Raw genomic sequence first — 23,435 nt, forward strand, 5'->3', positions numbered from 1 at the left:
GGGGGAGGGAGGTAGTGAAGAGGAGAATGTGTCAATTTACAAATTGATAAAGTTAGGTTCACTTACAAACATTATCTTATTAAAAAAATGAGGTACTGGGCACCAGATAGGTAATAAATTGAAAATCAAAAACCTGCAAATTCTAGAAATCTGATATAAAAAGCAGCAAATGCTGGAATTACTCAGGCCCAACAGCATCAGTGGGGAGAGATCAGAGTTAACATTTCAGGTTTATGACTGACCAGATGAAAGGATATCAACCTGAAACATTAATTCTGTTTCTCTCTCCACAGATGCAAGCTGACCTGCTGCGTATTTCTAACATTTGTTGTTCTATGTGATAATGTGATTCGGATCACAGGCTATAGACCAAACCCAACTTTAGGAAATGATGATATGTAACAGACCTCATGTTATATTTTTACCAGCTGTTGGTGAACGAAATGCAGCTTATTAAACATATGAAGTATTTATGCCATTAAAGAGGTTTTGTAATGTACTACCACTTTATTGGAATGCAGAGCATAAACTGGAAGAGAAAGAAAAATAAATCACTGTGGAGGTTTATTAATTACTGTAACTCCTCTCAGTCCTTTCTTCCCTGACCGAATACCAACAGCAATGATGCTGTGTAAGCAAATTCTGCAAACAAAAAAACAAGGTAACCTCTAGGTAGCACATGAGAGGACCAGAAATTCTTTGTCATCATTTCTTCTTCCCCACCCAGCTCCCCCAGCAAGGAGGAATCTGTATCGTAACTGAGATTAGGTTCCCAATGGAATGAGAACTAAGCAACTACCTCTAAACACAAGGTATCAGTAGTGCTTTGAACTGTACATATCTATATCACCAGTTTAGTCACGTATGCATAGAGAAAACTGCCTAGACTCTAGCAACTCCATTTAGGGCAAACAAGGTTGGTGTGGGAAGCAAAAATGTGCTTGCATGTGTTCTCTTCTGAATTTGGAATTATTGAGTGCAGAGGAATGACGCCTCACTGCACATCCAGCATTGCTTAATGCAACAATCTGGGCAGAATGGAAAAGGGAAAAAACAGCAATAACATTTGTTACTAATTAAAAATGAACACACTGCATATCCATTGTTATTTTAAAAAAACTTCCGGTTACCATCTTTTTCCAAAAAAAAACTGCTCCTTTTGTTTTGGTTTCAGTAAAGCTCTTTTACATCATAAACTCAATTATGGCATTTCTACAGGAAGATCAAAGGAAGAACTGGAATGCAGCCAACAGTTATATTACAATCAAAGTAACATTTTAATAAAGAAAGATATACAAAGGGTTCACTGCAGATCATCCAAGACCTTTTCTCTTCTAACCTCCTCCTCAAAAAAGTTTGCTTCCCGTTTTGAGTAGTTTGCCTCTCAGGAAAAACAAATTATAGTATGGCCACATGATGCAATCTGAGCAATTTAATCAGGCAAATGACCACTGTTATGCATTCACAAATGGTAAACCCTTCCACTGCTATTAGTGAATGATTGTCATATAATGTGCAACTGACGTGCCCACTCAGCAAGAGGATTGTTCCCATCTGCCTGTGAATATTTTTAAGGTTGTGGTAATTGCTTCATTTTGTTTGAATTAAACAGTAATACTGTTTGAAACCAGTTTAACGCAGGACTGCAAAACGTCATTATTGATCATACAGGATAAAGCCATACAAGGCAAAAGTTGCACTGAACTGGTTATTTTTTAACATTAGTCTAGGAGGGGCTAAGTTACATGGCTTCTCTTCCAGATGACTATCCTCGAAAATTCAGATACATCAATATTGGGTAGCTCAAATTGTTGATTCCCCAACTACTAATAATCACTTATATTTTCAGGATTAATTTCGTTTTTTTAGATAAATATACAATGTGGATTAATTCTACACATAATGGAACTATACAGTAACTGATTATTTTTCTGGGCCCTGTTACTCTACTCTCCTCTCAAGTTAAAGGCAAGGAAATATTTGGCCAAGCCAACCAGAGCAGAAGACTTGTCCCAAGACCTTCATCCAAGGCCTGTGAACATCTTTCTCATTTTCTCATATTATCTGAGCCACACAGAGGGATGGACCTGCCCATTAACAGGCCCACAACTTTGTAGCAGCATCAGCTTCCCATTTGGAGGTACACATGCTTGTTATTTGATTTGCATCAACGGCACATCCATGACCTTAGTGCAACACAAGGCTTGGTCCAGAACATCTTTACAACTGAATGCTAGAATGGGTTTAACAGCGAGATAATCAAAAGAAAAAAAAGTTTCATCTATGACTCCCAAAGATGGGACCGCAGTTTTCAATTTTGTTTTAATCCTTTTGTTCATACATCACAGACTGATGCATGAACTAAGAGAAGGCTAGAAAGAAGACATTTATTCTGGGTGAATTCAACTATTATGGTTTTTCCAGAGCCATGCTCAGATCTTCCCTCCTAGGCTACTGGCAGCATATCCCAAATAGCAGAATTTTTAAAAAGCCACATAAAAGACAAGTAAAATAATATGTTCAATGGTTCATTTTGTAGGACTTGTGTTTCATTTCTAAATTGTTTATTGGGCTAAGGTGTCCATAAACTAGGACTTATACTTTGAATGTTAGGTATAAGTTTCATTATTGTGTAACATTTCTGACCTAAAAGTGTCTATCTGTTAAAACCGCTGCAGAATGGAGATATGAAGTATTTCTTTACTATAGTTTCATTTCATAATAGTCTGTATTTCAACGCCAATAGCAAGTCACAGCAGAACACAAAGTGCCCACAAAGACAGTGGTATGAGGGTGTCGACTTCCTATATACCAAGCAATGTGTGGTGCCTAGGGGCAGTGTAGGCAATCAGGCAGACTGAGCAGCCAATCAAACTGAAGAATTTATGCACATAGCAAATCAGCAAGTAAAAGGCATGGATTACACAACAAGTTTTAATCATTTTTCATAAGGTGAAATAAAGACAAGAATGAACAAAATAATTAACATAGATGAGATTTCAATGTGCTTAAGCCTTTTCACTTCAAAAAACATGGAATTTTCAAATGTTATTCAGGGAATGACATTCTATATTTATAAAATTAAGATTTCCAGTGTCACGGACGTTGTTCAGCAGCATTTCTGACCTATTATTGTTAAAAGCTCAGTTATATCTCATTCAACAATATTTTTTACAGCAAGAATAGTGCCTAAAAAATTGAGATTCATAACAAACCGTGTATCTGAAGACCACAGCAGTGTCTGGTGAAGCTATATAGGATCGGAAAATCTACAGAATTCCACAATGAACAGACATCATAAGGTTATCATCAGTTTAGTATGGTACTGACAATGAGCACTCCTTTAATTCCATCATAACCATGGGCTAACAACTGAAAGCTGCTTTACTTTACGCCTTGAAAGGATCTCAAGGAGAGTCAATTTGATAACTCATTGTTTTTTTTCTCTGTATAATATGCTCCTCTCAATATATGCAATATATTGAGACTATATTGACATGCTGGCTAATAACCATTTCCATTTGTTTGTGGAGACATAATAGAATACACTAGTCAGTGGCAAACAAGCCGAATCACATAAATGTGGGCAGAAAAGTTGACTTTAAATGTTCAGGTATTATTTATCACAAGCAAATTAATTCCAATTTGTTATAGAAACCTAAAGTTCATCTTTTTTAATATAAATAATCTCAATTTTGTAAACAATAATCCAGAAAACATCTTCCAACTGAAATAAAAAAAATTCATTTGAACTTCCCTATCCAAGGGATAAGGCCTTGGTTATGATATGATTTCATTCCTGTAAAGTGTTCATAATCTGAACAGTTCACAAGTCGGAGTTCCCACAGGGCAGAAGATGCCTACAGCAGACAGCAAATCCATCCCACCAGTCTCCCAAACACTTGATCGTATGTATGGGCTGTACTCAAGTCAGGTGTTTGTAAGCTGGGGAGGACCTGTATTGAGGAGATTGGTTTATTAACAGTCACCATTTTCAGGCATCAGTTTCAAGGCTCACAAGGCCCTGTGAGAAATTGTCCTATAACAGTCATGTACGCTAATATTGCTTTGGTTCACAACTTATTTTCCAATTTTTGTTTAGAAAGTGCTGCCAATTGTCCAGCCTGTGTGTGTTACATCTCTGCTTATTCAAACTATTAAGGTATTTGTTTTAGGCACAAAGCAAGAGCAAATGCTAAACAAGTTAGATGTCAGGTCACAAAGAACACAAGCTATTCCCATAAACTGTTTTAAGTTGAAGGAGCAAACAATTTCAAACTGCAACAACATGGCTTTAGAGGACCAGAGTGCACAACAGACAGACTTTCTGTCTTTGCTCTTAAACTTGTATCATCTCAGTGTTCTATCATAGCTGCCTCCTTGCCTCCACCAACCGCAGCTCAAGCCCCATGGAATCATGGCTAATATCAAAGTGCTGTATTTACAGTTATCTAGTGCTTTACAGGAAGTAATCAGTTCTGTTCTGGATCACTGCTTTGGCCTGGGACAAAGCAGCAAAGCAACCAATGCAAACTTCAAAGTGAGGTGCTCCTCACAGTTGCTGTAACTCTGGACTACAAACACTATAATCAAGGAAATTTCAGCTCTGATCTGCAGCAAGCCCAGTGAAACTACCTTAGAATAATTAAAGTTAGACATCAAAGGCTTGTTGGTTCGGTCTGCTAAACATCCATGGCAGAAGAAAGCAGAGTACATATTTTATCCTGTTCAATTTTTGATTGCAAATCACACTCTATCAAAACTGAGTGAAAAATGTACTGGTTTTCTTTTTTTTAATTATTAATCAAGTATACCTTTGAAGTACAAAATCCTGTTCTAGCACAAGTAGCAAAAATGGGAGGAAAAAAAAGCTGGTGCAAACGTAAGCACATGCTTACATTTTCCAAGCTGCCAGCTGGGTTCGTATTAACTGATCTTCAACATCAGCTACAAACGTTCATGAGCAAAGATTACAAGTCTGCAATCCAAGTTCAAGCAATTAGATCTCATTACATTAAAACGAAAGCCATAATTGTTTAGCGGACCTATGGGTTGATATATCTGTGTGGTGCACCACTCCGTATAGAAAATCATGCCAACGATTATGGCACGAGTCATTCTCTAAAAATTATGAGCTTCTAGTCAAACTGAATCAACAAGAGCCATGTAGAAAGGGAGCAACTGTATGCCAAGAAAACATTAAGAAAAAGGGAAAAATATAATTAAGATTTGTTGAGGCAGAATAATGAACTTCCCAATGGATGACTGGATGAGTTTGGGTAAAATATGAGGAAGTATGTTTGAAGAAATCTTTTCAACACTTTCAGTACAGTTTAAAAACTGAAAATTTAGCATATAACGTAAAAAGTTCACAAAATTACTGGAGACTCAAGGTCAGCCATATTTTTATTAAGCCATGCATGAATATCCGAAAATATAGTCCTAATTTTCTCCTTCCCATGCACAACCACTCCCTCTGAGCAGCTTCAAGTCGTTTTGTTTTGCTCTGTACATGCACATCTATCATAATGCTGCTCTAATTAAATTCAGAACCTGGAGGGTTAAAGGGCAGCATTCTGATTTATAGCTTGCTAAACAATTGGCTCAAGTTACATCATTGTGAATACTACTTTTTCAAATGTGTGCTCCAGAATTGAACAAGTTATTCAGGTACCCCTTTTCACAATGATTAATCAAAAGCATTATCTACAATTGAAAGGCTTTTCAACTGTTTGCTATTCAGAAATCTAAAAGGAAGGAAAAGATTTTTAAAGCATTGCAACTGCTTCAGTCAAGAATGGATCAACAATGGATGTATATTATGTAATTATTTGATAACTGCATACTTAAAATGAATTTTAAGATAAAGTACCCTTCAAGACATCTTCATGTTAATATCCTGTTATAATGCTGAAGTAGCAAGTGGAGAACCCGAGAGCGGTAATTTCTCTAAGCGATGCAAACCTTTGGAGTTCTCTATGTTGTAGAGCAGTGGATGTTGAATCATTATGTTCAATGCTGAGATAGATGAGTTTTTATGAAACTAATGGTAATAGGGATCTGGCAAGAAAGTAGAGCTAAGCCAATGATTAGATGATTGTATTGAACGACAGAGCAGACTTGAGAGGCTGTATAGCCAACTTCTATTGCTAGTTCTATTATTTTTATGTTAATATTAGCATAATTGTAAAATCTTCCTTTCAGTTATTGAAATTATTGCAAAAATACTGTCCAGATGCTCCAGAGATGACTGTAGGGTCAGGGAGATGGCGTCTGCCGTAGACCTATTTCCAGTTGTTATGAAACAACTGGATTGAAATAAAAATGCATCTACTTTGCTCATGTTCTTCTGGAAGGAAAATATATCATTATTCACCAGTCTGGTGCTTATGTGACGACAGACTGAAAGCAATGCTGTTACCAAAGAACTGCCTCACAATCCACTCAGTTCAAGGTCCAATCCACCAAAAATATTAAAAGACTATGCTTATTGTAAACAAATCTACATGACATATCAGTTCATAGGTGTGCTGTATTTGGCCACCTAGTCACCTGTGACAACCAGCAAGCAGGCAATCAACCATCATTTTATAATTTTTGTAAAACATAAGAATCTAGTTGCCATTATCCTGGTAACTTGAAGCTATCAAACACAAATGGGTTTAGAAACATTCAGAGTGGTATTATGCCTTCTTCAAACCAATATGAATCCACCTAATCAGAGCTAATGATTATAATGTGAGAAATCACAATCAATGTAAGGCTTGTTATAGCAGGGTTAAGACGATGGCAGATTGCAATTGGGCAAGTGATAAAAGTAGTAAGACTTGAAGCTGCCAGTGCTAGGTTTGTATAAAATAGTCCTGAACATTTAATTCAACCAAGAGCTTAAAAATTTGATAACTTACCATCCAATGACACAACAGTGAATGATGCATGGTACAATGAGACTAAGAGACTAATTGAGACTCCAACAGATGAGTTTCAGGAGTTAAGAACCAAATATTTTAATAAAAAGGTCATCTTGTTTCCAACACTCCTGTTAAAATCACCGTTTCCACGCTCCTTTTAAACTCACTAGGGCTCTGTTTTTTTTTAAGCAAAATAGACTTTATTCATAATAAAAGACAAACTATATACAATAATAAAACAGTGCAAGCCTTTACATTCTAATACAGATCAATCATTAGTACTACTTTTTATAAAAAACACTTTTTTATAAAAGCCCCTCGTATGGCTCCCTGGGGTGATACCCCAATCCTACAATATTTAAGGGGCTTCCTCGCCTGCTCCTTATAAATTCACTGGGGCCCTGCTCCCACACCTTATAAACTCATCAGGGCCCTGTTTCCGGCACCCCCTTTTAAACTCAGCGTGATTTGTTTCCCACTCTCATTTTAAACACATCAGGGTCCATTTTCACCCTTCCTTTAAACTCACTGGGCCCATATTTCCAGCACTCTTTTTGAACTCCCCGGGTTTTGTTTCCTGCGCTGGCTTTTATCTCGTCATGTTCACTGAAAAAATTACTACACTACTGGGGTATTAAAATGAGTAACATCCAATAGTCTGGAAAATCTGCCAATCTGGTCCCGAAGTCCTGAGGGTGCCAGACTATCAGAGTACTACTGTATGTTAAAGAATCTTCAAATACATTTCTTCACACAAAATATATGCTGTGTTTTTGTGTCTTAAGATTAATAAAAGGAAAAACACCAGAATGCACATTTTCAGAATCACTTACACTGTTTTAAAGCAAGCAAATTTAAAGTCAAAGCATAGAACCAAACCTTAGAGCCGTTGCTGATATGGATGGGTCCATGAAATTTAACTATGGATACATGGGGTACATAGAGAACATTCACCTGCAGGTTCTCTTCCAATTTGTATACCATTTGGACTTGGAAATATTGCTGTTCCTTAATCGACATTGGGTCTAAATCTTGGGACTGCATCATGGGAACACTTAGACCAGAAGGACTGCAGCAGTTCAAGGAGGTCTCATCACCACCCTCTCAAGAGCAAGCAGAGATGGGCAATAAATGCTGGACTTGCCAGCAATGCCCATATCCCAAAAAAATGCATAAATTAAAGACAGAGACGTTATCATCTGGAATGCTTTGCTTGACAGGGTGGATGCAGAGTAAGTTGCAACTCTCAAAAGGTGATTGTATAACCAGTGGCCTTGATAGGGAAAGTAACAGGGTTATTGGATAGATTGCCGGAGTGGGATTAATTGGATAGTTTTCTTCAAGTACCAGCACAGTATTCTAATATTTTATGACTCTTTTCCTTCACTCATGTCTCAGTCTGTTGTAAACTAGCTGACAGAAACTGATTGCTATGATTAACACCTATTATTGTTGTATCATCTGAGAACCAAGCAATTCCTTTATTCAAGTGCTCTTTCCTTCGCTAAACCATTGGCCCTGGTAGTGGTTCCTGCTAGATGCCACCAGGTGATCCTTTCCTGAGCACATTATCAAGACTAAGACATTTAAGGTTAGCCACAGCCGTGCATTTCCAGGTCGACCGTAGTCTATACCAAAGTCAGCTCCAGTCTCAAAGTGGGCCCGCGGGCTCTAATGTGATCAGCTAAGGCAAAATGTATCCAAAGGATCAAAGTCTACCAACGCTGACCATTTCAGTTACTGACCAACATGCTGTTTTGCAACAGGCCTTTGTGCTGACTGAGACACTCTAGGTAGAATTCACCCATGGAAAGTATCTGGCATATTCAGAACTGATTGAATGCATTCTGTTTCCTGTATGCCACTGACAAGATCTCTAAAAGGTATAGCTGTTTGGGGAAATTGCAGGAACATATTTTTACTGCTGTTGTAATGTTGAGTACTGGATGCACCTGTCAAACTATTTCATGTACTCATTAACATTCCTCTTAATTTCTACCTCACCGCTTCCCAAATATTGCAGGTTACAGCTGAATTAGTTTGACTACTTCATTGCTGTCCATTAGTTACACTTCATCACATCTTGTGGCTGCTCTTCAGTGTTTTGATTTTTGCCCAGATTATTCTCAGGCCAAATGAGAGGGTGACATTATGTGCAATCTCTGCTGCAGCACTTCAAGCATCTCAGCTTGCAAGGTAACAAGGTCTTTGTAGTATGGGTCAATGAACAACTCACTGCCTGGGGTTGCTCCCAACACACCTTGGTAATACGTACACAGTCGAGAAGCAGGCTTACAGCCTCATTTGGTTTACTCATTAACACATAAACAGCCAATGGTATTTATTTTATATTCCCAACTCTGCAGTGCCACAGGAAGCACAGCTAACAATTGAAACTTTGAGTCACAGCTATATGATGGTTTGACTATTGAAAAATTCTTATTTTGGTACATAAAAAGCAGTGGAAGGATTAAGAGCAACAGAATTACTGCTCTCTAGAGAAAACATCAAAAGTTCAAGACAAGAATCACAGTAACAATCAGTGCTTGACAGCATAAATTTCTTTCGGACTTTTCTAAATCTAACTGATAATCAAGTGCTGTGCCTGAAGCTAGAGGGGGACGTGCTTGCGGAAAACCGCCCTCCTGCAGCCAATTGCAATAGGATTGCATTAAACTATGATGCCCTAATGATTTAGCAGTAATTTCAAATCAGTCAATTAGGACTTTAGTATTAAAGTTTTAAATAGACCCGCAGACTTTTGCCTTGTCTGCAATTTGCAGTCAATTTTCAGAAGTATTTTTTGCAAATGATCCATCATGCTGAAAGTTGCTGTTAATATATTAACCCCATATAAGTTACCAGCACAGGTATTGCATGAGGTCAGCTCCTCTTGAACTTCAATTAGAAGGAGTTGCAATCTGTCAAGCAACCACTTGAGAACACTTAGGAAGGAAAACAACAAAACTGAAAATTAATTTGGTAACTTTAAGAAGATCTAATTCCATTGGGTGCTCAGTGCCCTTTGTAACCTTCAAAATGTATACACTCTCAATTAGTAATTAGAAAAGTAGCACTCACAAAATACCCCTGTGGGGAGGTTGCTCACAGGAAAAGATTTTGGAAATTCTTCAGAAAAGTGGTCCAAACAGGATTGAAATCAAAGGACTAAAGATTCAGATGTTTCTAGAAAACTTAAATTCCATTCCAAATAAATTCTTTGCTTTCTCTGACAATTATCACACAGTTAAATATATCTTAGCTGCGACACCATATCATAAGCTCAGCAGATTTGGCCAGCCACTCCAGATTTTCAAGTGCCATTTCTAAATTCATAGAACATCCTAATCACAAACCAACTAACCTTATGAATCAAAATATCAACTGATCAGAGCTTGTGGCCATTACACATGGTACAGCCATCAGCAGGATACTCTAGCTTTTTGTTGTGATTCACATGCAATAGTTCTAGGCAGTTATCACTGGCACACAACGAATCCTTTGAAAAGCCTCCTAACTACCTTTGCAAAACTGCATTTCAATTTCCTCCAAAAAGTCCCACTAAAATCAACCCATTGTAATCCAGCAATGTTAATTCAATGTCAATTTGTTCAAATTATTCCAGAATACTTGAATTCACATTATGTATAAACCAACTCCAGTTGGCACATTTGTAGTGGGGAGGGAGGGAGGTTACTTTCTTTAATCCATTTTTGTATCAACATGTCTTGAATATATGACTAAGGATGCAGTGAATGTGAAAATGCAGTGTTTGTTCATTGATCGCAGTCACAACTACAGTCTATGCATTGCCTTGTACACTGGCAACTTTTAATATATTATTTTTGCCACTCTGCTTTTCAGAGTGGAAAGATCTAACATTTTTCCTCCATACCCCAAACCGACCACTGGCTGATGGTAACTATAATGTTGCAACAGAAGCCAATCCCAATGCAGGAGAGAGGAGGCACAAGGAGGATTGAGCAGTACATAATTAATGATCGAGGGCGAGATGGAGCGAAGACAAACAAAGAGGGGACAAAATGCCCCAGGGAAAGATGGAAGCATTAGTGGAGTCTACGAATACTCCAATTTTTATATGCTTATTACAGTTTCATTGGCTGTCTAGTTTTGCTGGTTGCAAAACCAAGAAATTCTTGCAACAAAATCACAACACCGAAAGATAGAAGATGGCATGCCACAAGAAAATGACTGCTTTGGAATACAGAAAAAGAACATCTATGAATAACTCATTCTTCCATCTCAGGATTAATGTTATCTGAACTCTGGAACATATTGCTATGTGGCAAAGATTCATAATACTGATGATCCTATATATGTTTGTAGATTACCGCTCCAATGTAAATTGAACATCTCAATTTGTACTGCTTTTAACAAAAAGCTGTTTTGCAATTCTTCTAATGTTAGATAACATCCACTTTTCAAAACTCAATAAACAGAAACTTCCTTTAAGGACTGAGTGGATGGTTAGTCTCATTCGGCTACAGTTAAGTATTATTGGGTTTATTAGATTTCAGCATCTTCCCTTACACCATCTCCTTCCAGTACAACAGTCCAAGTCTAGGTGACCTGACCCACCTTGTTGAGTATTCTGCACTGTAAGGTGATCTACTTCTATTTGACACTGACATCCCTTCAGACTACCAGGTATCTTCCAGTATGCCACAACATAAAAATTTCTGCTTTCTAATAGCTCTGAAAAAAATATAATTTGTTAAAACATCTCAGGAGCATTATACATAAAAGATTCCAGCAAAAAAAAATTAGGTCTTTATCATGATGTTTTGAAACCTGTAATTAATTCTGGATCAAAAGCTGTAAATTTGGCAATTGGCGAGCCAAACCAGGATTTAGAGAACACTTCAATTGTGGTTTCAATACAACTGCTCATGATTCTAAATACACGATTCACACTCGTGATAGCTTTAGCAAAAATGCAAAAGACAATGCAGTATCCAGAAAACAAAATGAATTCAATGCCATGCAAATAATATCACAAAATAAAATTCAGAGGATCCCGTCTTCAGTAACACTTCAGAATGCCACCAGCCAAATGCCATAATGTTCACTTTTCAGTCCTCTTCCATGTTACAAATATCGCACTCTGCTAATCATATATAATAATTCCTACAAACCAATGAGTCATATTTTGGTACCTCTTTGACTATAACATTTACTTATAAAGCTAATGGAATAGATTTTCTGCCATTTTTCACACTTTCTACATAAAACAAAAACTCTTCACATCTTTTATAGAATTCACATTTTGTTTTCAGATTTAGAAACCAAAATTTCTCGACAGAAGAAATTCAGTCATCACTATCCTACGTGTTCTTGGTTCCAATTCCAGGTTAAGCACAACCAATAAGTGAAAGAGTTCAGGTAAAAGGTTATTAATGTTATTAAACATTTACCTTTTCTCCCTCCATTGAAGCAGCCCGTTCTGCTGCATGCTTTCTATATTTTCAGTTTTTAATTTTATATATCCAACATCTGCAATATTTTGCCTTTGATAACTCAGCTATCAAATTTATAACAGCAATATTTCAACTCAGGAACTATCAAATAAACATCACAGTTATAACTTGATGAGTCAAAATCTGGTTGGTTGAGGACCGAAGTCAACAGAATGCCATTGAAGTGAATTCACAGTGAAAGCATTAGTGTTTGCAAGCGGAAGATGGTGTTTCGATTGAAAGAAGAGGATTAATTCTGTGCCTCTGGCAATGTCTGGAAAAAGATGATGCATAAATGACTGCAAATTCAATTGAACACTTCACAATGAAAAGAACCATAATACATAAGCCTGAGATTCAAAGGGCTCAAAATGAGAAAAACTGGATAAATATTGGTATTAAACTAAAGAATTTCTAGTTGCTAAAAGAGTAATGAGGGATGAGCATTCCATGTAATTCTAAATTTAATTTCCAATACAGGTAAAAGGGATTCATGAAGACAAAATTTCATGACAATTTCACAACTAAAATTTCATTTGAGAAAGAATAAAATGACCTAAATGTTAAAACCCATCTGCCGGAATGAACTGAGTTCCTTGTTAGCTCTGAAATAAAATCGAGCCACACACAACAGAAAAGGCACAGATTGACCCAAAATAAGAAATACAAACAGAAGCATGAGTGCACCTTTCAACCTCCTGTGGCTGCTCCACCATTCAATCAGATCATGGCTGATCATTTACATCAGCACCACTTCTTACACTAACTCAATACTCCTGGATTCCCTTAATATCTTTGTCTATCCATTCCTGTCTTGAATATTCTCAAGGACTGTGCTTCCACTGCCCTTTTGCATAGTGAATTCCAAAGATCCCCCACCTTCTGGGTGAACAAATTTCTCATCATTCCTGTCCAACACCCCAGCCAAGGAAACATGACCCCTGCATCCAAAAATCAGACAACTACAGAAACTGGAAATCTGAAATAAAATACAAAAAACCACCAAGAATTCCAGAGTGTAGATGTGATGATTCAATTTCAGAAAATGGAACAATAGAGCAGAAGATTCATCTGTGAATCAATTAAAGGCAGCACCTAAGACATGACGTTGCTGTGAGACCAGAATTTAATGCCCTTTCCAAACTGTCCTTGAGGAAGTGGCAGTGAGCCTTGTCTGCATAAACATGAGCCACTCCAACTGGAACTTGTATTAACCAGACAGCCCAATTATTCAACAGTGATGATTACTGGTCTGATCTCTTGGTACCTCACATGGATACTTGCCCTTAGCAAAGTCCAAGTGCCACATTGGGCAAAAACTATGGGTCATTACGCTCACAGTCAAAACTTAAAGGGTCAAAATGGTAGTTGAAGCACAAGGAAATAAAGGAACATGGAAGTAGATAAGAGTTGGACAACACACAAGACAAGGATATGATACAAAGATAAACATCGAGACAAATAGCTTTTTACTGTGCCAAAAAATTCTATGTAAATCCATGCAAAAATTCCAAACCACTCATATCACGCATTGCACCATCCCAACCAACCCTCAGCTTTCACTTTAGCACAAAATGTTGATGCAAAAGGAACAAGTGATAATGCATTAATCCTCTTTTTTTTAAATGCCTGGTGATCCACATTGTGTGATCAAGAGAAAGCTCTTGCTTTCTCACTGCAGGTGGCCATCTTCTCTCCAGCTGTTTAAGCTGATGTTATGATGAAAAAAGTGGCTGTGCTCAGTCCCTTGATAGCTAGATCAGGACCACAGTTCATCTTACAAACCTGGATGGACTTGCATTCTACTTGCTGTCAATCCCAAGCAGACTAAATGATACTCTACAAAATACTCAATGAGGCCTGGACTCAGCATTCATATAGTAACTTATATGATACTGTGCAGTGAAAAATAAGTCCTTAAAGAGCGGGGAGAAGAGTAGTACAATATAGAAACAGACCCTTCGGCCCATGGTGACTATCATGCCTACTTATTCACATCCACTTGCCTTCATTAGTCATAGAGTTATACAGCACGGAAATAGGCACTTTGGCCCAACTCATACATGCTGACCAAGTTGTCTACCTCAGCTACTCCCATTTGCCCGCATTTGGCTCATTTTGTCCTCTAAATTTTGCCCTGCTATTTACTGTGCAAGTTCTGACCTGGGTTAACTTCCCAAAATACAATACTTCACACTTGTCCATGCTACATTCCTTGGCCCATTTTCTCTATTAATCTAGATCATGTCATAATCTTAAATAATCTTCTTCACTGTCCACTACACCACCAATGTTGGTTCATCCACAAACTTACTAACTATACCAATTATGTTCTCAACCAAATTGTTAATACAGATGACAAACAACAGTGGACTTAGCACTGATCCCTGTGGCACACCACTGGTCACCAGCCTCCAATCTGATAAACAACCTTCCATTACCACCATCTGACTCCTCCCACCAAATCAATTTTGTATCCAACTGGCTAGCTCACCCTGGATCCCATGTGATCTAACTTTCCAGACCAGCCTACCATGCAGGACCTTATCAAAAGCCATGCTAAAGTCCACATAGAGAACATTTACTGCCCTACCTTCGTCAACACTCTTAATCGCCTCTTCAAAAAACTCAGTCAAATGCATGAGGCTATTTCCCACGCCAAAAGCCATGCTGATTAGCCCCTAATCAGTCCTTGCCCCTCCAAATACAGATAGATCCTGACTCTCAGAATCCAATGCAGAAACTGTCCCACCACTGTTGTTAGCTCACTGGTCTGTAGTTCCCTGGCTTGTCCTTAGTAGTTCCCATGGCTAATGGTGACACAAATATCTCTGCCCGGGCTACAGCAATTTCTTCCCTGGCTTCCCATAATGTCCTAGGCTATGTGTACCCTGCAAAAGGTGCTGCACATGACCTCATTTTCAAATCTCCAGTGTAATCGTTTCCCCTGTTGGCACACACAAGTAAAGCATTGAAAAACTGTTGTTAATTTTCTCTTCACATTAGTTGCAAGCTTAATGGACAACTCTAAAAATGAATGCTTTGCAACCCAGACTCTCTTTGTTAAATTTTGTAGCTATTTTCCCTTCTTTTCCTCCCTCTCCATCAAAGGCCACAGTAGGTCTCTGTAGCAGAGGTGACAGCCACTGTCCAGTTGCTCACACAGATACTGTGAGTGTATGAGCCTCAAGCAAGGATTGTCTGTGAATGACTGCAGAGGGCACCACAGGCAAGCCCGACCTTTCTCTCGCCCTTTGTACAGACATGCGCTATTCAGCAGGGGTCACTGCACACCAATCAGAAGCAGCATGTCCCTCCAACAACTCAACTGCCAAAGTCAAGTATGACATCCTTTCTGCTTTCCCCAGCTGGAATCCTGCAAATCAGGAGACCAAGATCAAACACTGAAAATGAGTGACTCATCATTTTAAGTAGTTGAGCCGTATATCTAAAAGACAAATTAAATCCATGAACATCACCAGTGCTTATTGCACATTTGAAAAATGTTCATTTGCAACGTTAGGATTCGAGGTTACTTGCTTCAGAATTCTGGAAATCTGCTAGTTTTCAACATTCTTTAATGGGATTTGTACATGAGTGGCAGTGACAGCATTTACTGCCCACCCATATTTCCTTAAACTGAGCAGCTTGCTAACCCATTTTAGAAAGCAGTAAAGAGGCAATCACATTACTTTAAGCCTGGAATCATCTACAGTCCAACCCGGGAATAGACAGCAGATATCCCTCCCTGAATTCTTTAACACCAGGTGGGTTTTCAATGATAATCTGGCTGTTTTAAGATCCTTATTACTGATACCAGCTTTTTATTCCAGATTTATTTAATTAACTGAATTTAAGTTCTCCAGCTGTGGTAGAATTTGAACTTGTGTCTCTGGACCTTTCATTCAGGCCTCTGAATTACCAGTCTAGTAACAGAGCCATTATGTTGCTGTAGTCTAAGCAAAGCTGTAGGTGCTGTAGTAACAATGACAAGACAAGTTAAATTATTAAAGTAAAAACAATGCGACTGTGAAAAATATAAAGCACAAATCTTACATTCTTAGAAGATCAACAGGAAGATTGATAGCTAAAAAATTTGCTATTTAATTAAAGGAACCCAAAGGTTTTCCTCACACTTAATGCACTGTAAAGTGATTCATTACCAGTAATATACAAACATAAGGATTAGGAGCAGGAGAAGGACACACAACCCTGAGCCTGCTCAACCCTTCAAGATGGCTATGGCTCATCAGATAATAACCTCAATTTCACATTGCTGCCTATGCTGATAACTTCTTAGTCCTTTTACATATTAAGAGGTTATCTACCTCTGCCTTAAAAAGATTCAATGACTTTCTTCCTCAAAGGCAGTGGAAGCAGAGTTCTAAGGATTCATGACCCTCAGACTAAATTTCACCTCATGTCTGAAATACATTTCCGACCACCTATTTATGAACAATAACCCTAGTTTCTGAGATTCTCCCACAGGAGGAAACCCTCTCATTATCCATCTGATCATAACTCCTCAGGATTGTGAATGCTTCAATCAAATCTTCCCTCGCTCATCTAAACTCCAGCAGATACAAACCTAGCCTGTCCAACCATTCCTCTTTAAACAACCAAGCCATTCCAGGTATTAGTCTCATAACCTCTCTGAACTACTTCCAACATATTTGTATTTGTTCTTATTTAGACAACCAATACGGTACACAGCACTCCAGATGTGGTCTCAGCTCTGCCTTACGTAACTCATGCATACACAACCTCCCTATTCTTGTGATCAATTTTCCAGTTCCACCAGGGCCTCTCCTCCTTTGTTCACCATTTCCAGCCTCCTTGCTACCTAGACCCTTCACTCTCTCCCACCTGGTTTCATCTGCCCATCACCCACATACCTATCCTTGGGTTTCCTCTCCCTTGGTTCACCTTTCGTATCTCTGCCGTCTAGCTCCATCTGCCCATCATTTCCTCTCCCTCATCTGGTTCTACCCGTCACCTACCAGCCTCTGTCACACCCATCCCTCTCACTTCTATGTTCTGGCTTTCTTCCCTCTACACTCTCAGTCTGATGCAGCATCTTAACCAGAAATCTCAACCATCCCTTTGCCTCCACAGATGCTGTTTGATCCACTGAGTTCTTCCAACAATATATTTTCTGCTCCAGATTCCAGCATCTGCAGTCTCTTGTGTCACCACATTTCATTTACTATCTTCTAAAATATATTGGTGCCTCTAAATGCTAACTGAAGTGCGCAAGGTGTTTGCTTATGCATTTTAAGAAAACTCAACTCACTTTATATAGTTCTGGTAGAATTTATCCAGTTTTACTATTTTTAATCTGAAGATACCCAACCACATGCCCTACCATAAGATCCTGGCTCAGTTTCTGACTGCCCACCCATTCCCTTCCCCCCCACCACCATCAAAGATTCTGGGAGATGCCCACAGGAAGACTGGTAAACAAAAAATGCAAGATGTTGGATTAAGGGTGTTCTCATATCTCCAAGGGAATGGTTAAGACTGACTGACATCTGGATAGCTGCTTCTAATTGTCATCTGCAGATGCAGAAAAAAATAATTCAGACGAATAATAGGCTTTCATCCCCTTTACACAAAAAGAGATAGACAAATGTGCCAGTAAAAAAACAAACAGGCAAGTCTGTTTTCTTAAAAGAAAACTGTGCTGGGAAATGGAATAATTCCCATTCAGTCATAGCATTAGAATAAACACCTTTCTTTCTTGTTCATCAGATAGTAAAATTCCTAACTCTGCCTCCAACCTCAGAATATTACCCCAATGCACCACTTCTATTTCCATGGTCTAAGTTTAGGCCCATTCGCTTATTAATTACCAAAGATTGTACAATCCAGTCAGAGATTTTCTGAAACTGAAGGCATGTTCTAGAAACCATATTTCAAGAAAGCATGCCCCAATGGCGGTAACAGTTGGGCATGAAGGGCTCCTCCTGGCTTTCTGCAGAAGTATTTTGAATTAATTTGGATGTTAAAAGTAGCACAGATAATTCTCTGTGGAGATCTCACTATAACATCAGCAACTACAAGCATGCTCATTCAATCCTGATTTTGTATTAACTGCTATTAAATGCCATTTTGAAGAGCAATTTGAACATAAAAAAGGTGATCCTCGTCAAGTCTGATGTTCCCATCCCCCTGGAGTATATTGCCTAGAAGCAAAATGTCTGTTTTGGAGCTTGTTAAGCAGGTATAATAATCCTCTAATGGTCAAACTAATGTCAATGGTCAACAGATATCCTTGAATGAGCAGCCTGCTGGCCATTTCAGAGGGCACTTAAGTCAGTCACACATGGCCTGGAGTCACATATAGGCCCAACCATGTAACAATGACAGATTTCCTCCATGAAGTACATTTGTGAACCAGTGGAATTTCTAAGTGACCATCCACTACTAGCTTCTTGATGAATATTTAATTTAATTACTCAAATTTAAATTCCCCAGATGCCATGATTCAAATTCATATCACCAGTTCAAGCAGCCAAGCTTCTGGGTACTAATCATACAACTTAATTGCAATGCCAGAGAAACAAAGGACTACAGATGCTGGAATCTAGATGAAAAAACAAGATGCTGGAGGAACTCAGCAAGCCAGGCAGCATCTGTGGAGGAAAACAGACTGTCAACATTTTGGGTCAGGACCCTTCTTCAGGACTGAGTATAGGAAAAGGGGAAGACCAATATATAGAGGGGAAACAGAGCAGTGATAGATGGACAAAAGAGGGGAGGAGGGGTGGGCACAAGGTGGTGATAGGTAGATGCAGGTAAGAGATAGTAATAGGCAGATGCAGGGGAGGAGGGGAGAGCAGATCCATTAGGGTCAAGGGTATGGAAGCAGGACCTGCTGAGTTCCTCCAGCATCTTGTTTTTTCATTTAACTGCAGTGCTATTATAAGCTTCTACCCGTCACCATCATTTGTTTGCCACATGTAGTAAAGACACGATTAACATGTCAAGGAACTGAATGTTATGCCAGACCTCTGCCCATCTGCTGTTTCTAAATCTCAAACCTTTCCCTTGTTATTCCTAGACTTGTACTCCTGGCTGGCTTCACTTGTTCTACTCCCAATGAACTTATTCAAAAACTCTACCACCTACATCATAACTCAGAACAAGTCCTGTTTATCCATCACCTGTCCTTGCTGACCTACCATGATACTCAGCTGAGCCAATTTTAAAATTCTTGGCCTTATTTTCAATCCCTTCATAATGTTCCTTCCCCTCCACATCGCTGTAATTTTCTCCAGCCCTAATATCCTCCAAGATAAGGCAGAGGTGGTGGTTAAGCAGGCATAAGATACTTAAATACTTGTCTTCATTTATGCTACTATTCCATAAATCATTAGTTAGTCCACAGCTGGAACACTCTGTAACAGTTCTGGTCACCACACTATCGGATGTGAATCACTGGAGTGGGTGCAGAGAAGTTTCATCTGGATGTTGCCTGAGATGGAGCATATCAGCTAAGAGGAGAGACTGGATAGGCTGGGTTTGTTTTCCTTGGAGTAGAGAAGGCTGAAGGGGGACACGATTATAAGAGGTAAAGATTGGGTACATATAGAAAACATTTCCTCATAGCAGAGGTGTCAATAAACAGAGGGCAATGTTTATAGGTAAGTGGTCTGAGATTCAAAAGGGATTTGAGGAAGAACCTTTTTCAGTCAGAGGGTGGTTGAAAGCTGGAACATATTGCCTGAAGACGCTGTGAAGGCAGAGACTCTCACAACATTTAAGGAATATTTTAGACGAGTATCGAGATATCACGGCGCAGAAGGTTATGGAGCAAGTGGTAGAAAATGACATTAGTATATAGCATAAGATGTGATGGTCCCCTGGTGGCCAGCACAGACACGATGGGCCGTAAGGCCTGCTTCCCTGCTGTATGACTGCAACATAACTGCACTCCTCCAAAGTACAGCCTTAAGCATCCCTGGTGTCAATCAGTCCATGAATAGTATCTGTACCTTCAGGTGCTAATGTCCTTTGCTCTGGAATTTTCTCCATAAATCTCTTTGCTTAATTTATTTCCTTCTTTAGCTTACCTCTTAGACCGAACTTTTTGCCAGCTGCCCTAAAATTTCCTTATGTGCCCTAGAATCCATTGAAATATTGTGATCTTTTTTATTCTCCTTGGCCTAAATATGACCTTCCTAAAAGCTTACTTTTTTGCTGAGGCATCTGAAATCCAGGTTTTCTTCCCAGCGCTATTATTTAATATTGCTCCTGGAAAGCATGTTGGGATGTTGTGTTAGGTTAAAGGTACTACATAAATGGAAGCAGTTCATGATTGTAACTGAAGACAGCTTGATTCCTTAAAGCAGGGTTAGCTGGACAGCAAACCAACATTTGGAATAAACACTGATGCAAAAACATTTAATCAGAATTCGGCATTAGGACGATTTCAGAGACAAGGCAAGTAGAAAGGAAATGACTGAAACTAAACACTAGTTTAAAAAGCCCGAGGTTCAAAGAGGAAGGAAAAGCTGGAGATGCCAAAAACAAACATAACTATCACACCACACTTGTTAGAAAAAGATGATATCTGCAAAGAAAAAGATTTCTGTTGGAACTGAAGATGTTTGGACTTATATACTAACTGCAAGAATCAAAGGCTCTGGTATAATTGAAGTACATTTGAGTTTTACAACTTGGCTTGTTACTCCAAATTAAGGAACCAGAAGAAACTGGGCATTGTTACACCTGCTGTGGACAGAAGTTTTCAAATAAAATATCTGATTTCCTACCTTTGGGGATGACTGAATAGTTTTCGATTTCTTTGGATGTGGTGGACCAGCCAAACTAGAAAAGGGTGTTGCCGCCTTTGATGGTTCATCGGAGGTAAACTGATGTCTATATATTTCTGGTTGGCCCAGCTGCAGACCAGCCAGTGGAGTTGCAGTAAGGACAGCACCTTGACTTTGTTCTTTGGACAAGACACTGGAGTCTGACTCTTCAGGGCACTTTGGTGGGGGAGCTGGCTCAGAATCAGCAGGCTCTTCTCTACCATGACTTGGCTTTTCTGATGGCTCTGATCTGATCTCTTCAGCTGGCAATTCCTTTCCCCCTTCTTTCCTTTGCAGAGTTTCTTCAACCTCCTTACTTGGTTCTTTTTGTTCTGCAAATACTGCCACAGTTCCATTTGAGTTAATCTCTGTGATCAACCCATTGGGGCCAGAGTCATCCATAGAATGAGTGGAGTCTGACTCAGCTAGAGATCCATCAACAACCTCAATCAACACGGTGTTGGATTTATTCACTGGCTGCTCGTCAGGTACTGCTGCCAAATCCGTAAGTTCATTTTGTCCATCCACACTGAATTTCTTCAAAACATACCTTCATGAAAGGATAACATAGACTTAAAATCCAATCACATATATAGCACTGGTAATCATATGAACTGCTTATTTCATGATATATGCTCTGAATTAACTAATGTTGCAGGGAAAAGAGAAACATTTTTCAAAAAGCTGGACATTAAGGCATTTGAAGCAGTTCTGCTCAGCCGAGAAAGCTATTTATTAAAGATACCAATGCTACATTAAAACAACACTATTTCCCATTAATAAACATAAACAGGATAATTAACCTTTGCTAATAAAAGTGAGGCAGTAACTGGAGACCAAAATCAAAAGTCCAAAGGCAATCATGCTTTTTAAAAGCATTTATTTATTTTATTTAAAGAATTCCTCAAACAGAACACCTTTCCAGCACAGAATTTCTTCCATCAAGCTCAAGCAGCCACCAAGTGGCTCAATGCAATTGGAGCCCCCAAATCAAAAGTCTGTGGGATGAAAAACTCACGCATAATCACTCAGCACATGATCTAAAGTGAATCTTCAGTGTAATTCTGATAGAGTGACATGCAGCCAGAAGTTCTGGATGAAATGTTAAACTTGGGTTTTAAACTCCTCCAGGCACTGCTCAATGAGCAGCAAGTTCTCTCAACATACTGGCCAGCATTCTTGCCGTAACCAACATTGTGAAAAATAGATGAACAGGCCATTCAGTACACTGCTATTTGTGGCATCTTCCTGTGTTTAAAATTGTAGCCATGCTTCTCCAGAATAACAGTCACCATTTCAAAGTAGTTGATAAATTTCTAAAAAGAATGCCTATTGTCCTTTTCTTCATACCATTGACACAACTTTTCCAATGACCTCAAATGAGTGTCAGAAAAAAGACAATTGCTCAGGCAATGAATAAATACATCAAAAGATGTTAGAAAGCTCTCAAAAAGTGTAGGCATTTCTTTTGAGTCCAGGTTTAGCAGACATTGCTTGTTAAAGAACGTCCACCTCAGAAAAGTCAAGCATGGTAACAACAAATGGTTTTCAGGAACAAGAGTCTAAACCGCTGGCTGTACTGACTATTTATGATGTTTTTTCTGGAAGGCATTGCTGATGTTGGCCATCCCAGAAGTCTTCTGCAACTGCTTCAACAGACCACTGAAAACGTTTATCAACATCCACAGTTCAATAATGCTCAAACAATGAATCTGGCTTGAGCACAATTGGGCTCATTATAACAAGCCCAAATGAGCTCCACCAAGCATCCTCCAGGACGTTAGATGGACATTGTGAAAGAATATTTATTTTCCTGTGGTCGAAACTGCTGGCCTGTAAATCACATACTACTTTCTTGCCAAGAATTCCTCAAGCCCAGCAGGCAGTACTTTGCACCTCTGAACACAGGGCAAGGGGCTTCTCAAAACTTGAATGTAGATTATATGCTAGAAAAAGAAAACAATATGTTGAACACAAATCACTATAAAAAAGAAGCACGGTGTTGTACTAATAAAAACAGGAAATCCTGGACAAATTGAGCATGTCAGGCAGCATCAGCGAAAAGAGAAACAGTTAACGTTTCCAGTTCAGGATCCTTCAAGAGAAATGGAAAAGAGAGAAAAGCAAGTTAGTTTTCAGTAGAAGAGATGGGGGAGGACAAAGGGAATATCTCTAATCATGCGAGTCCAAATAGGTTAATGGGCCCAGTTACTGAGCACCAAGCTGAAAGG

General features: G+C 38.9%; 1 protein-coding gene across 2 annotated transcripts in view; it reads right to left on the reverse strand.

Annotated features, from left to right (window-relative positions):
• aspscr1 (ASPSCR1 tether for SLC2A4, UBX domain containing) overlaps positions 1 to 23,435 on the reverse strand; it is a 193,471-nt gene that overhangs the window by 87,095 nt on the left and 82,941 nt on the right. For both annotated transcript variants that reach the window (XM_052033268.1, XM_052033269.1), the window contains exon 7: positions 21,166 to 21,754. In XM_052033268.1, coding sequence (XP_051889228.1) covers positions 21,166 to 21,754 — 589 coding nt within the window. The remainder of the gene's footprint in view (positions 1 to 21,165; positions 21,755 to 23,435) is intronic.

This window comes from Pristis pectinata, chromosome 18, assembly GCF_009764475.1.
Source record: "Pristis pectinata isolate sPriPec2 chromosome 18, sPriPec2.1.pri, whole genome shotgun sequence".
Classification (NCBI taxonomy): domain Eukaryota; kingdom Metazoa; phylum Chordata; class Chondrichthyes; order Rhinopristiformes; family Pristidae; genus Pristis; species Pristis pectinata.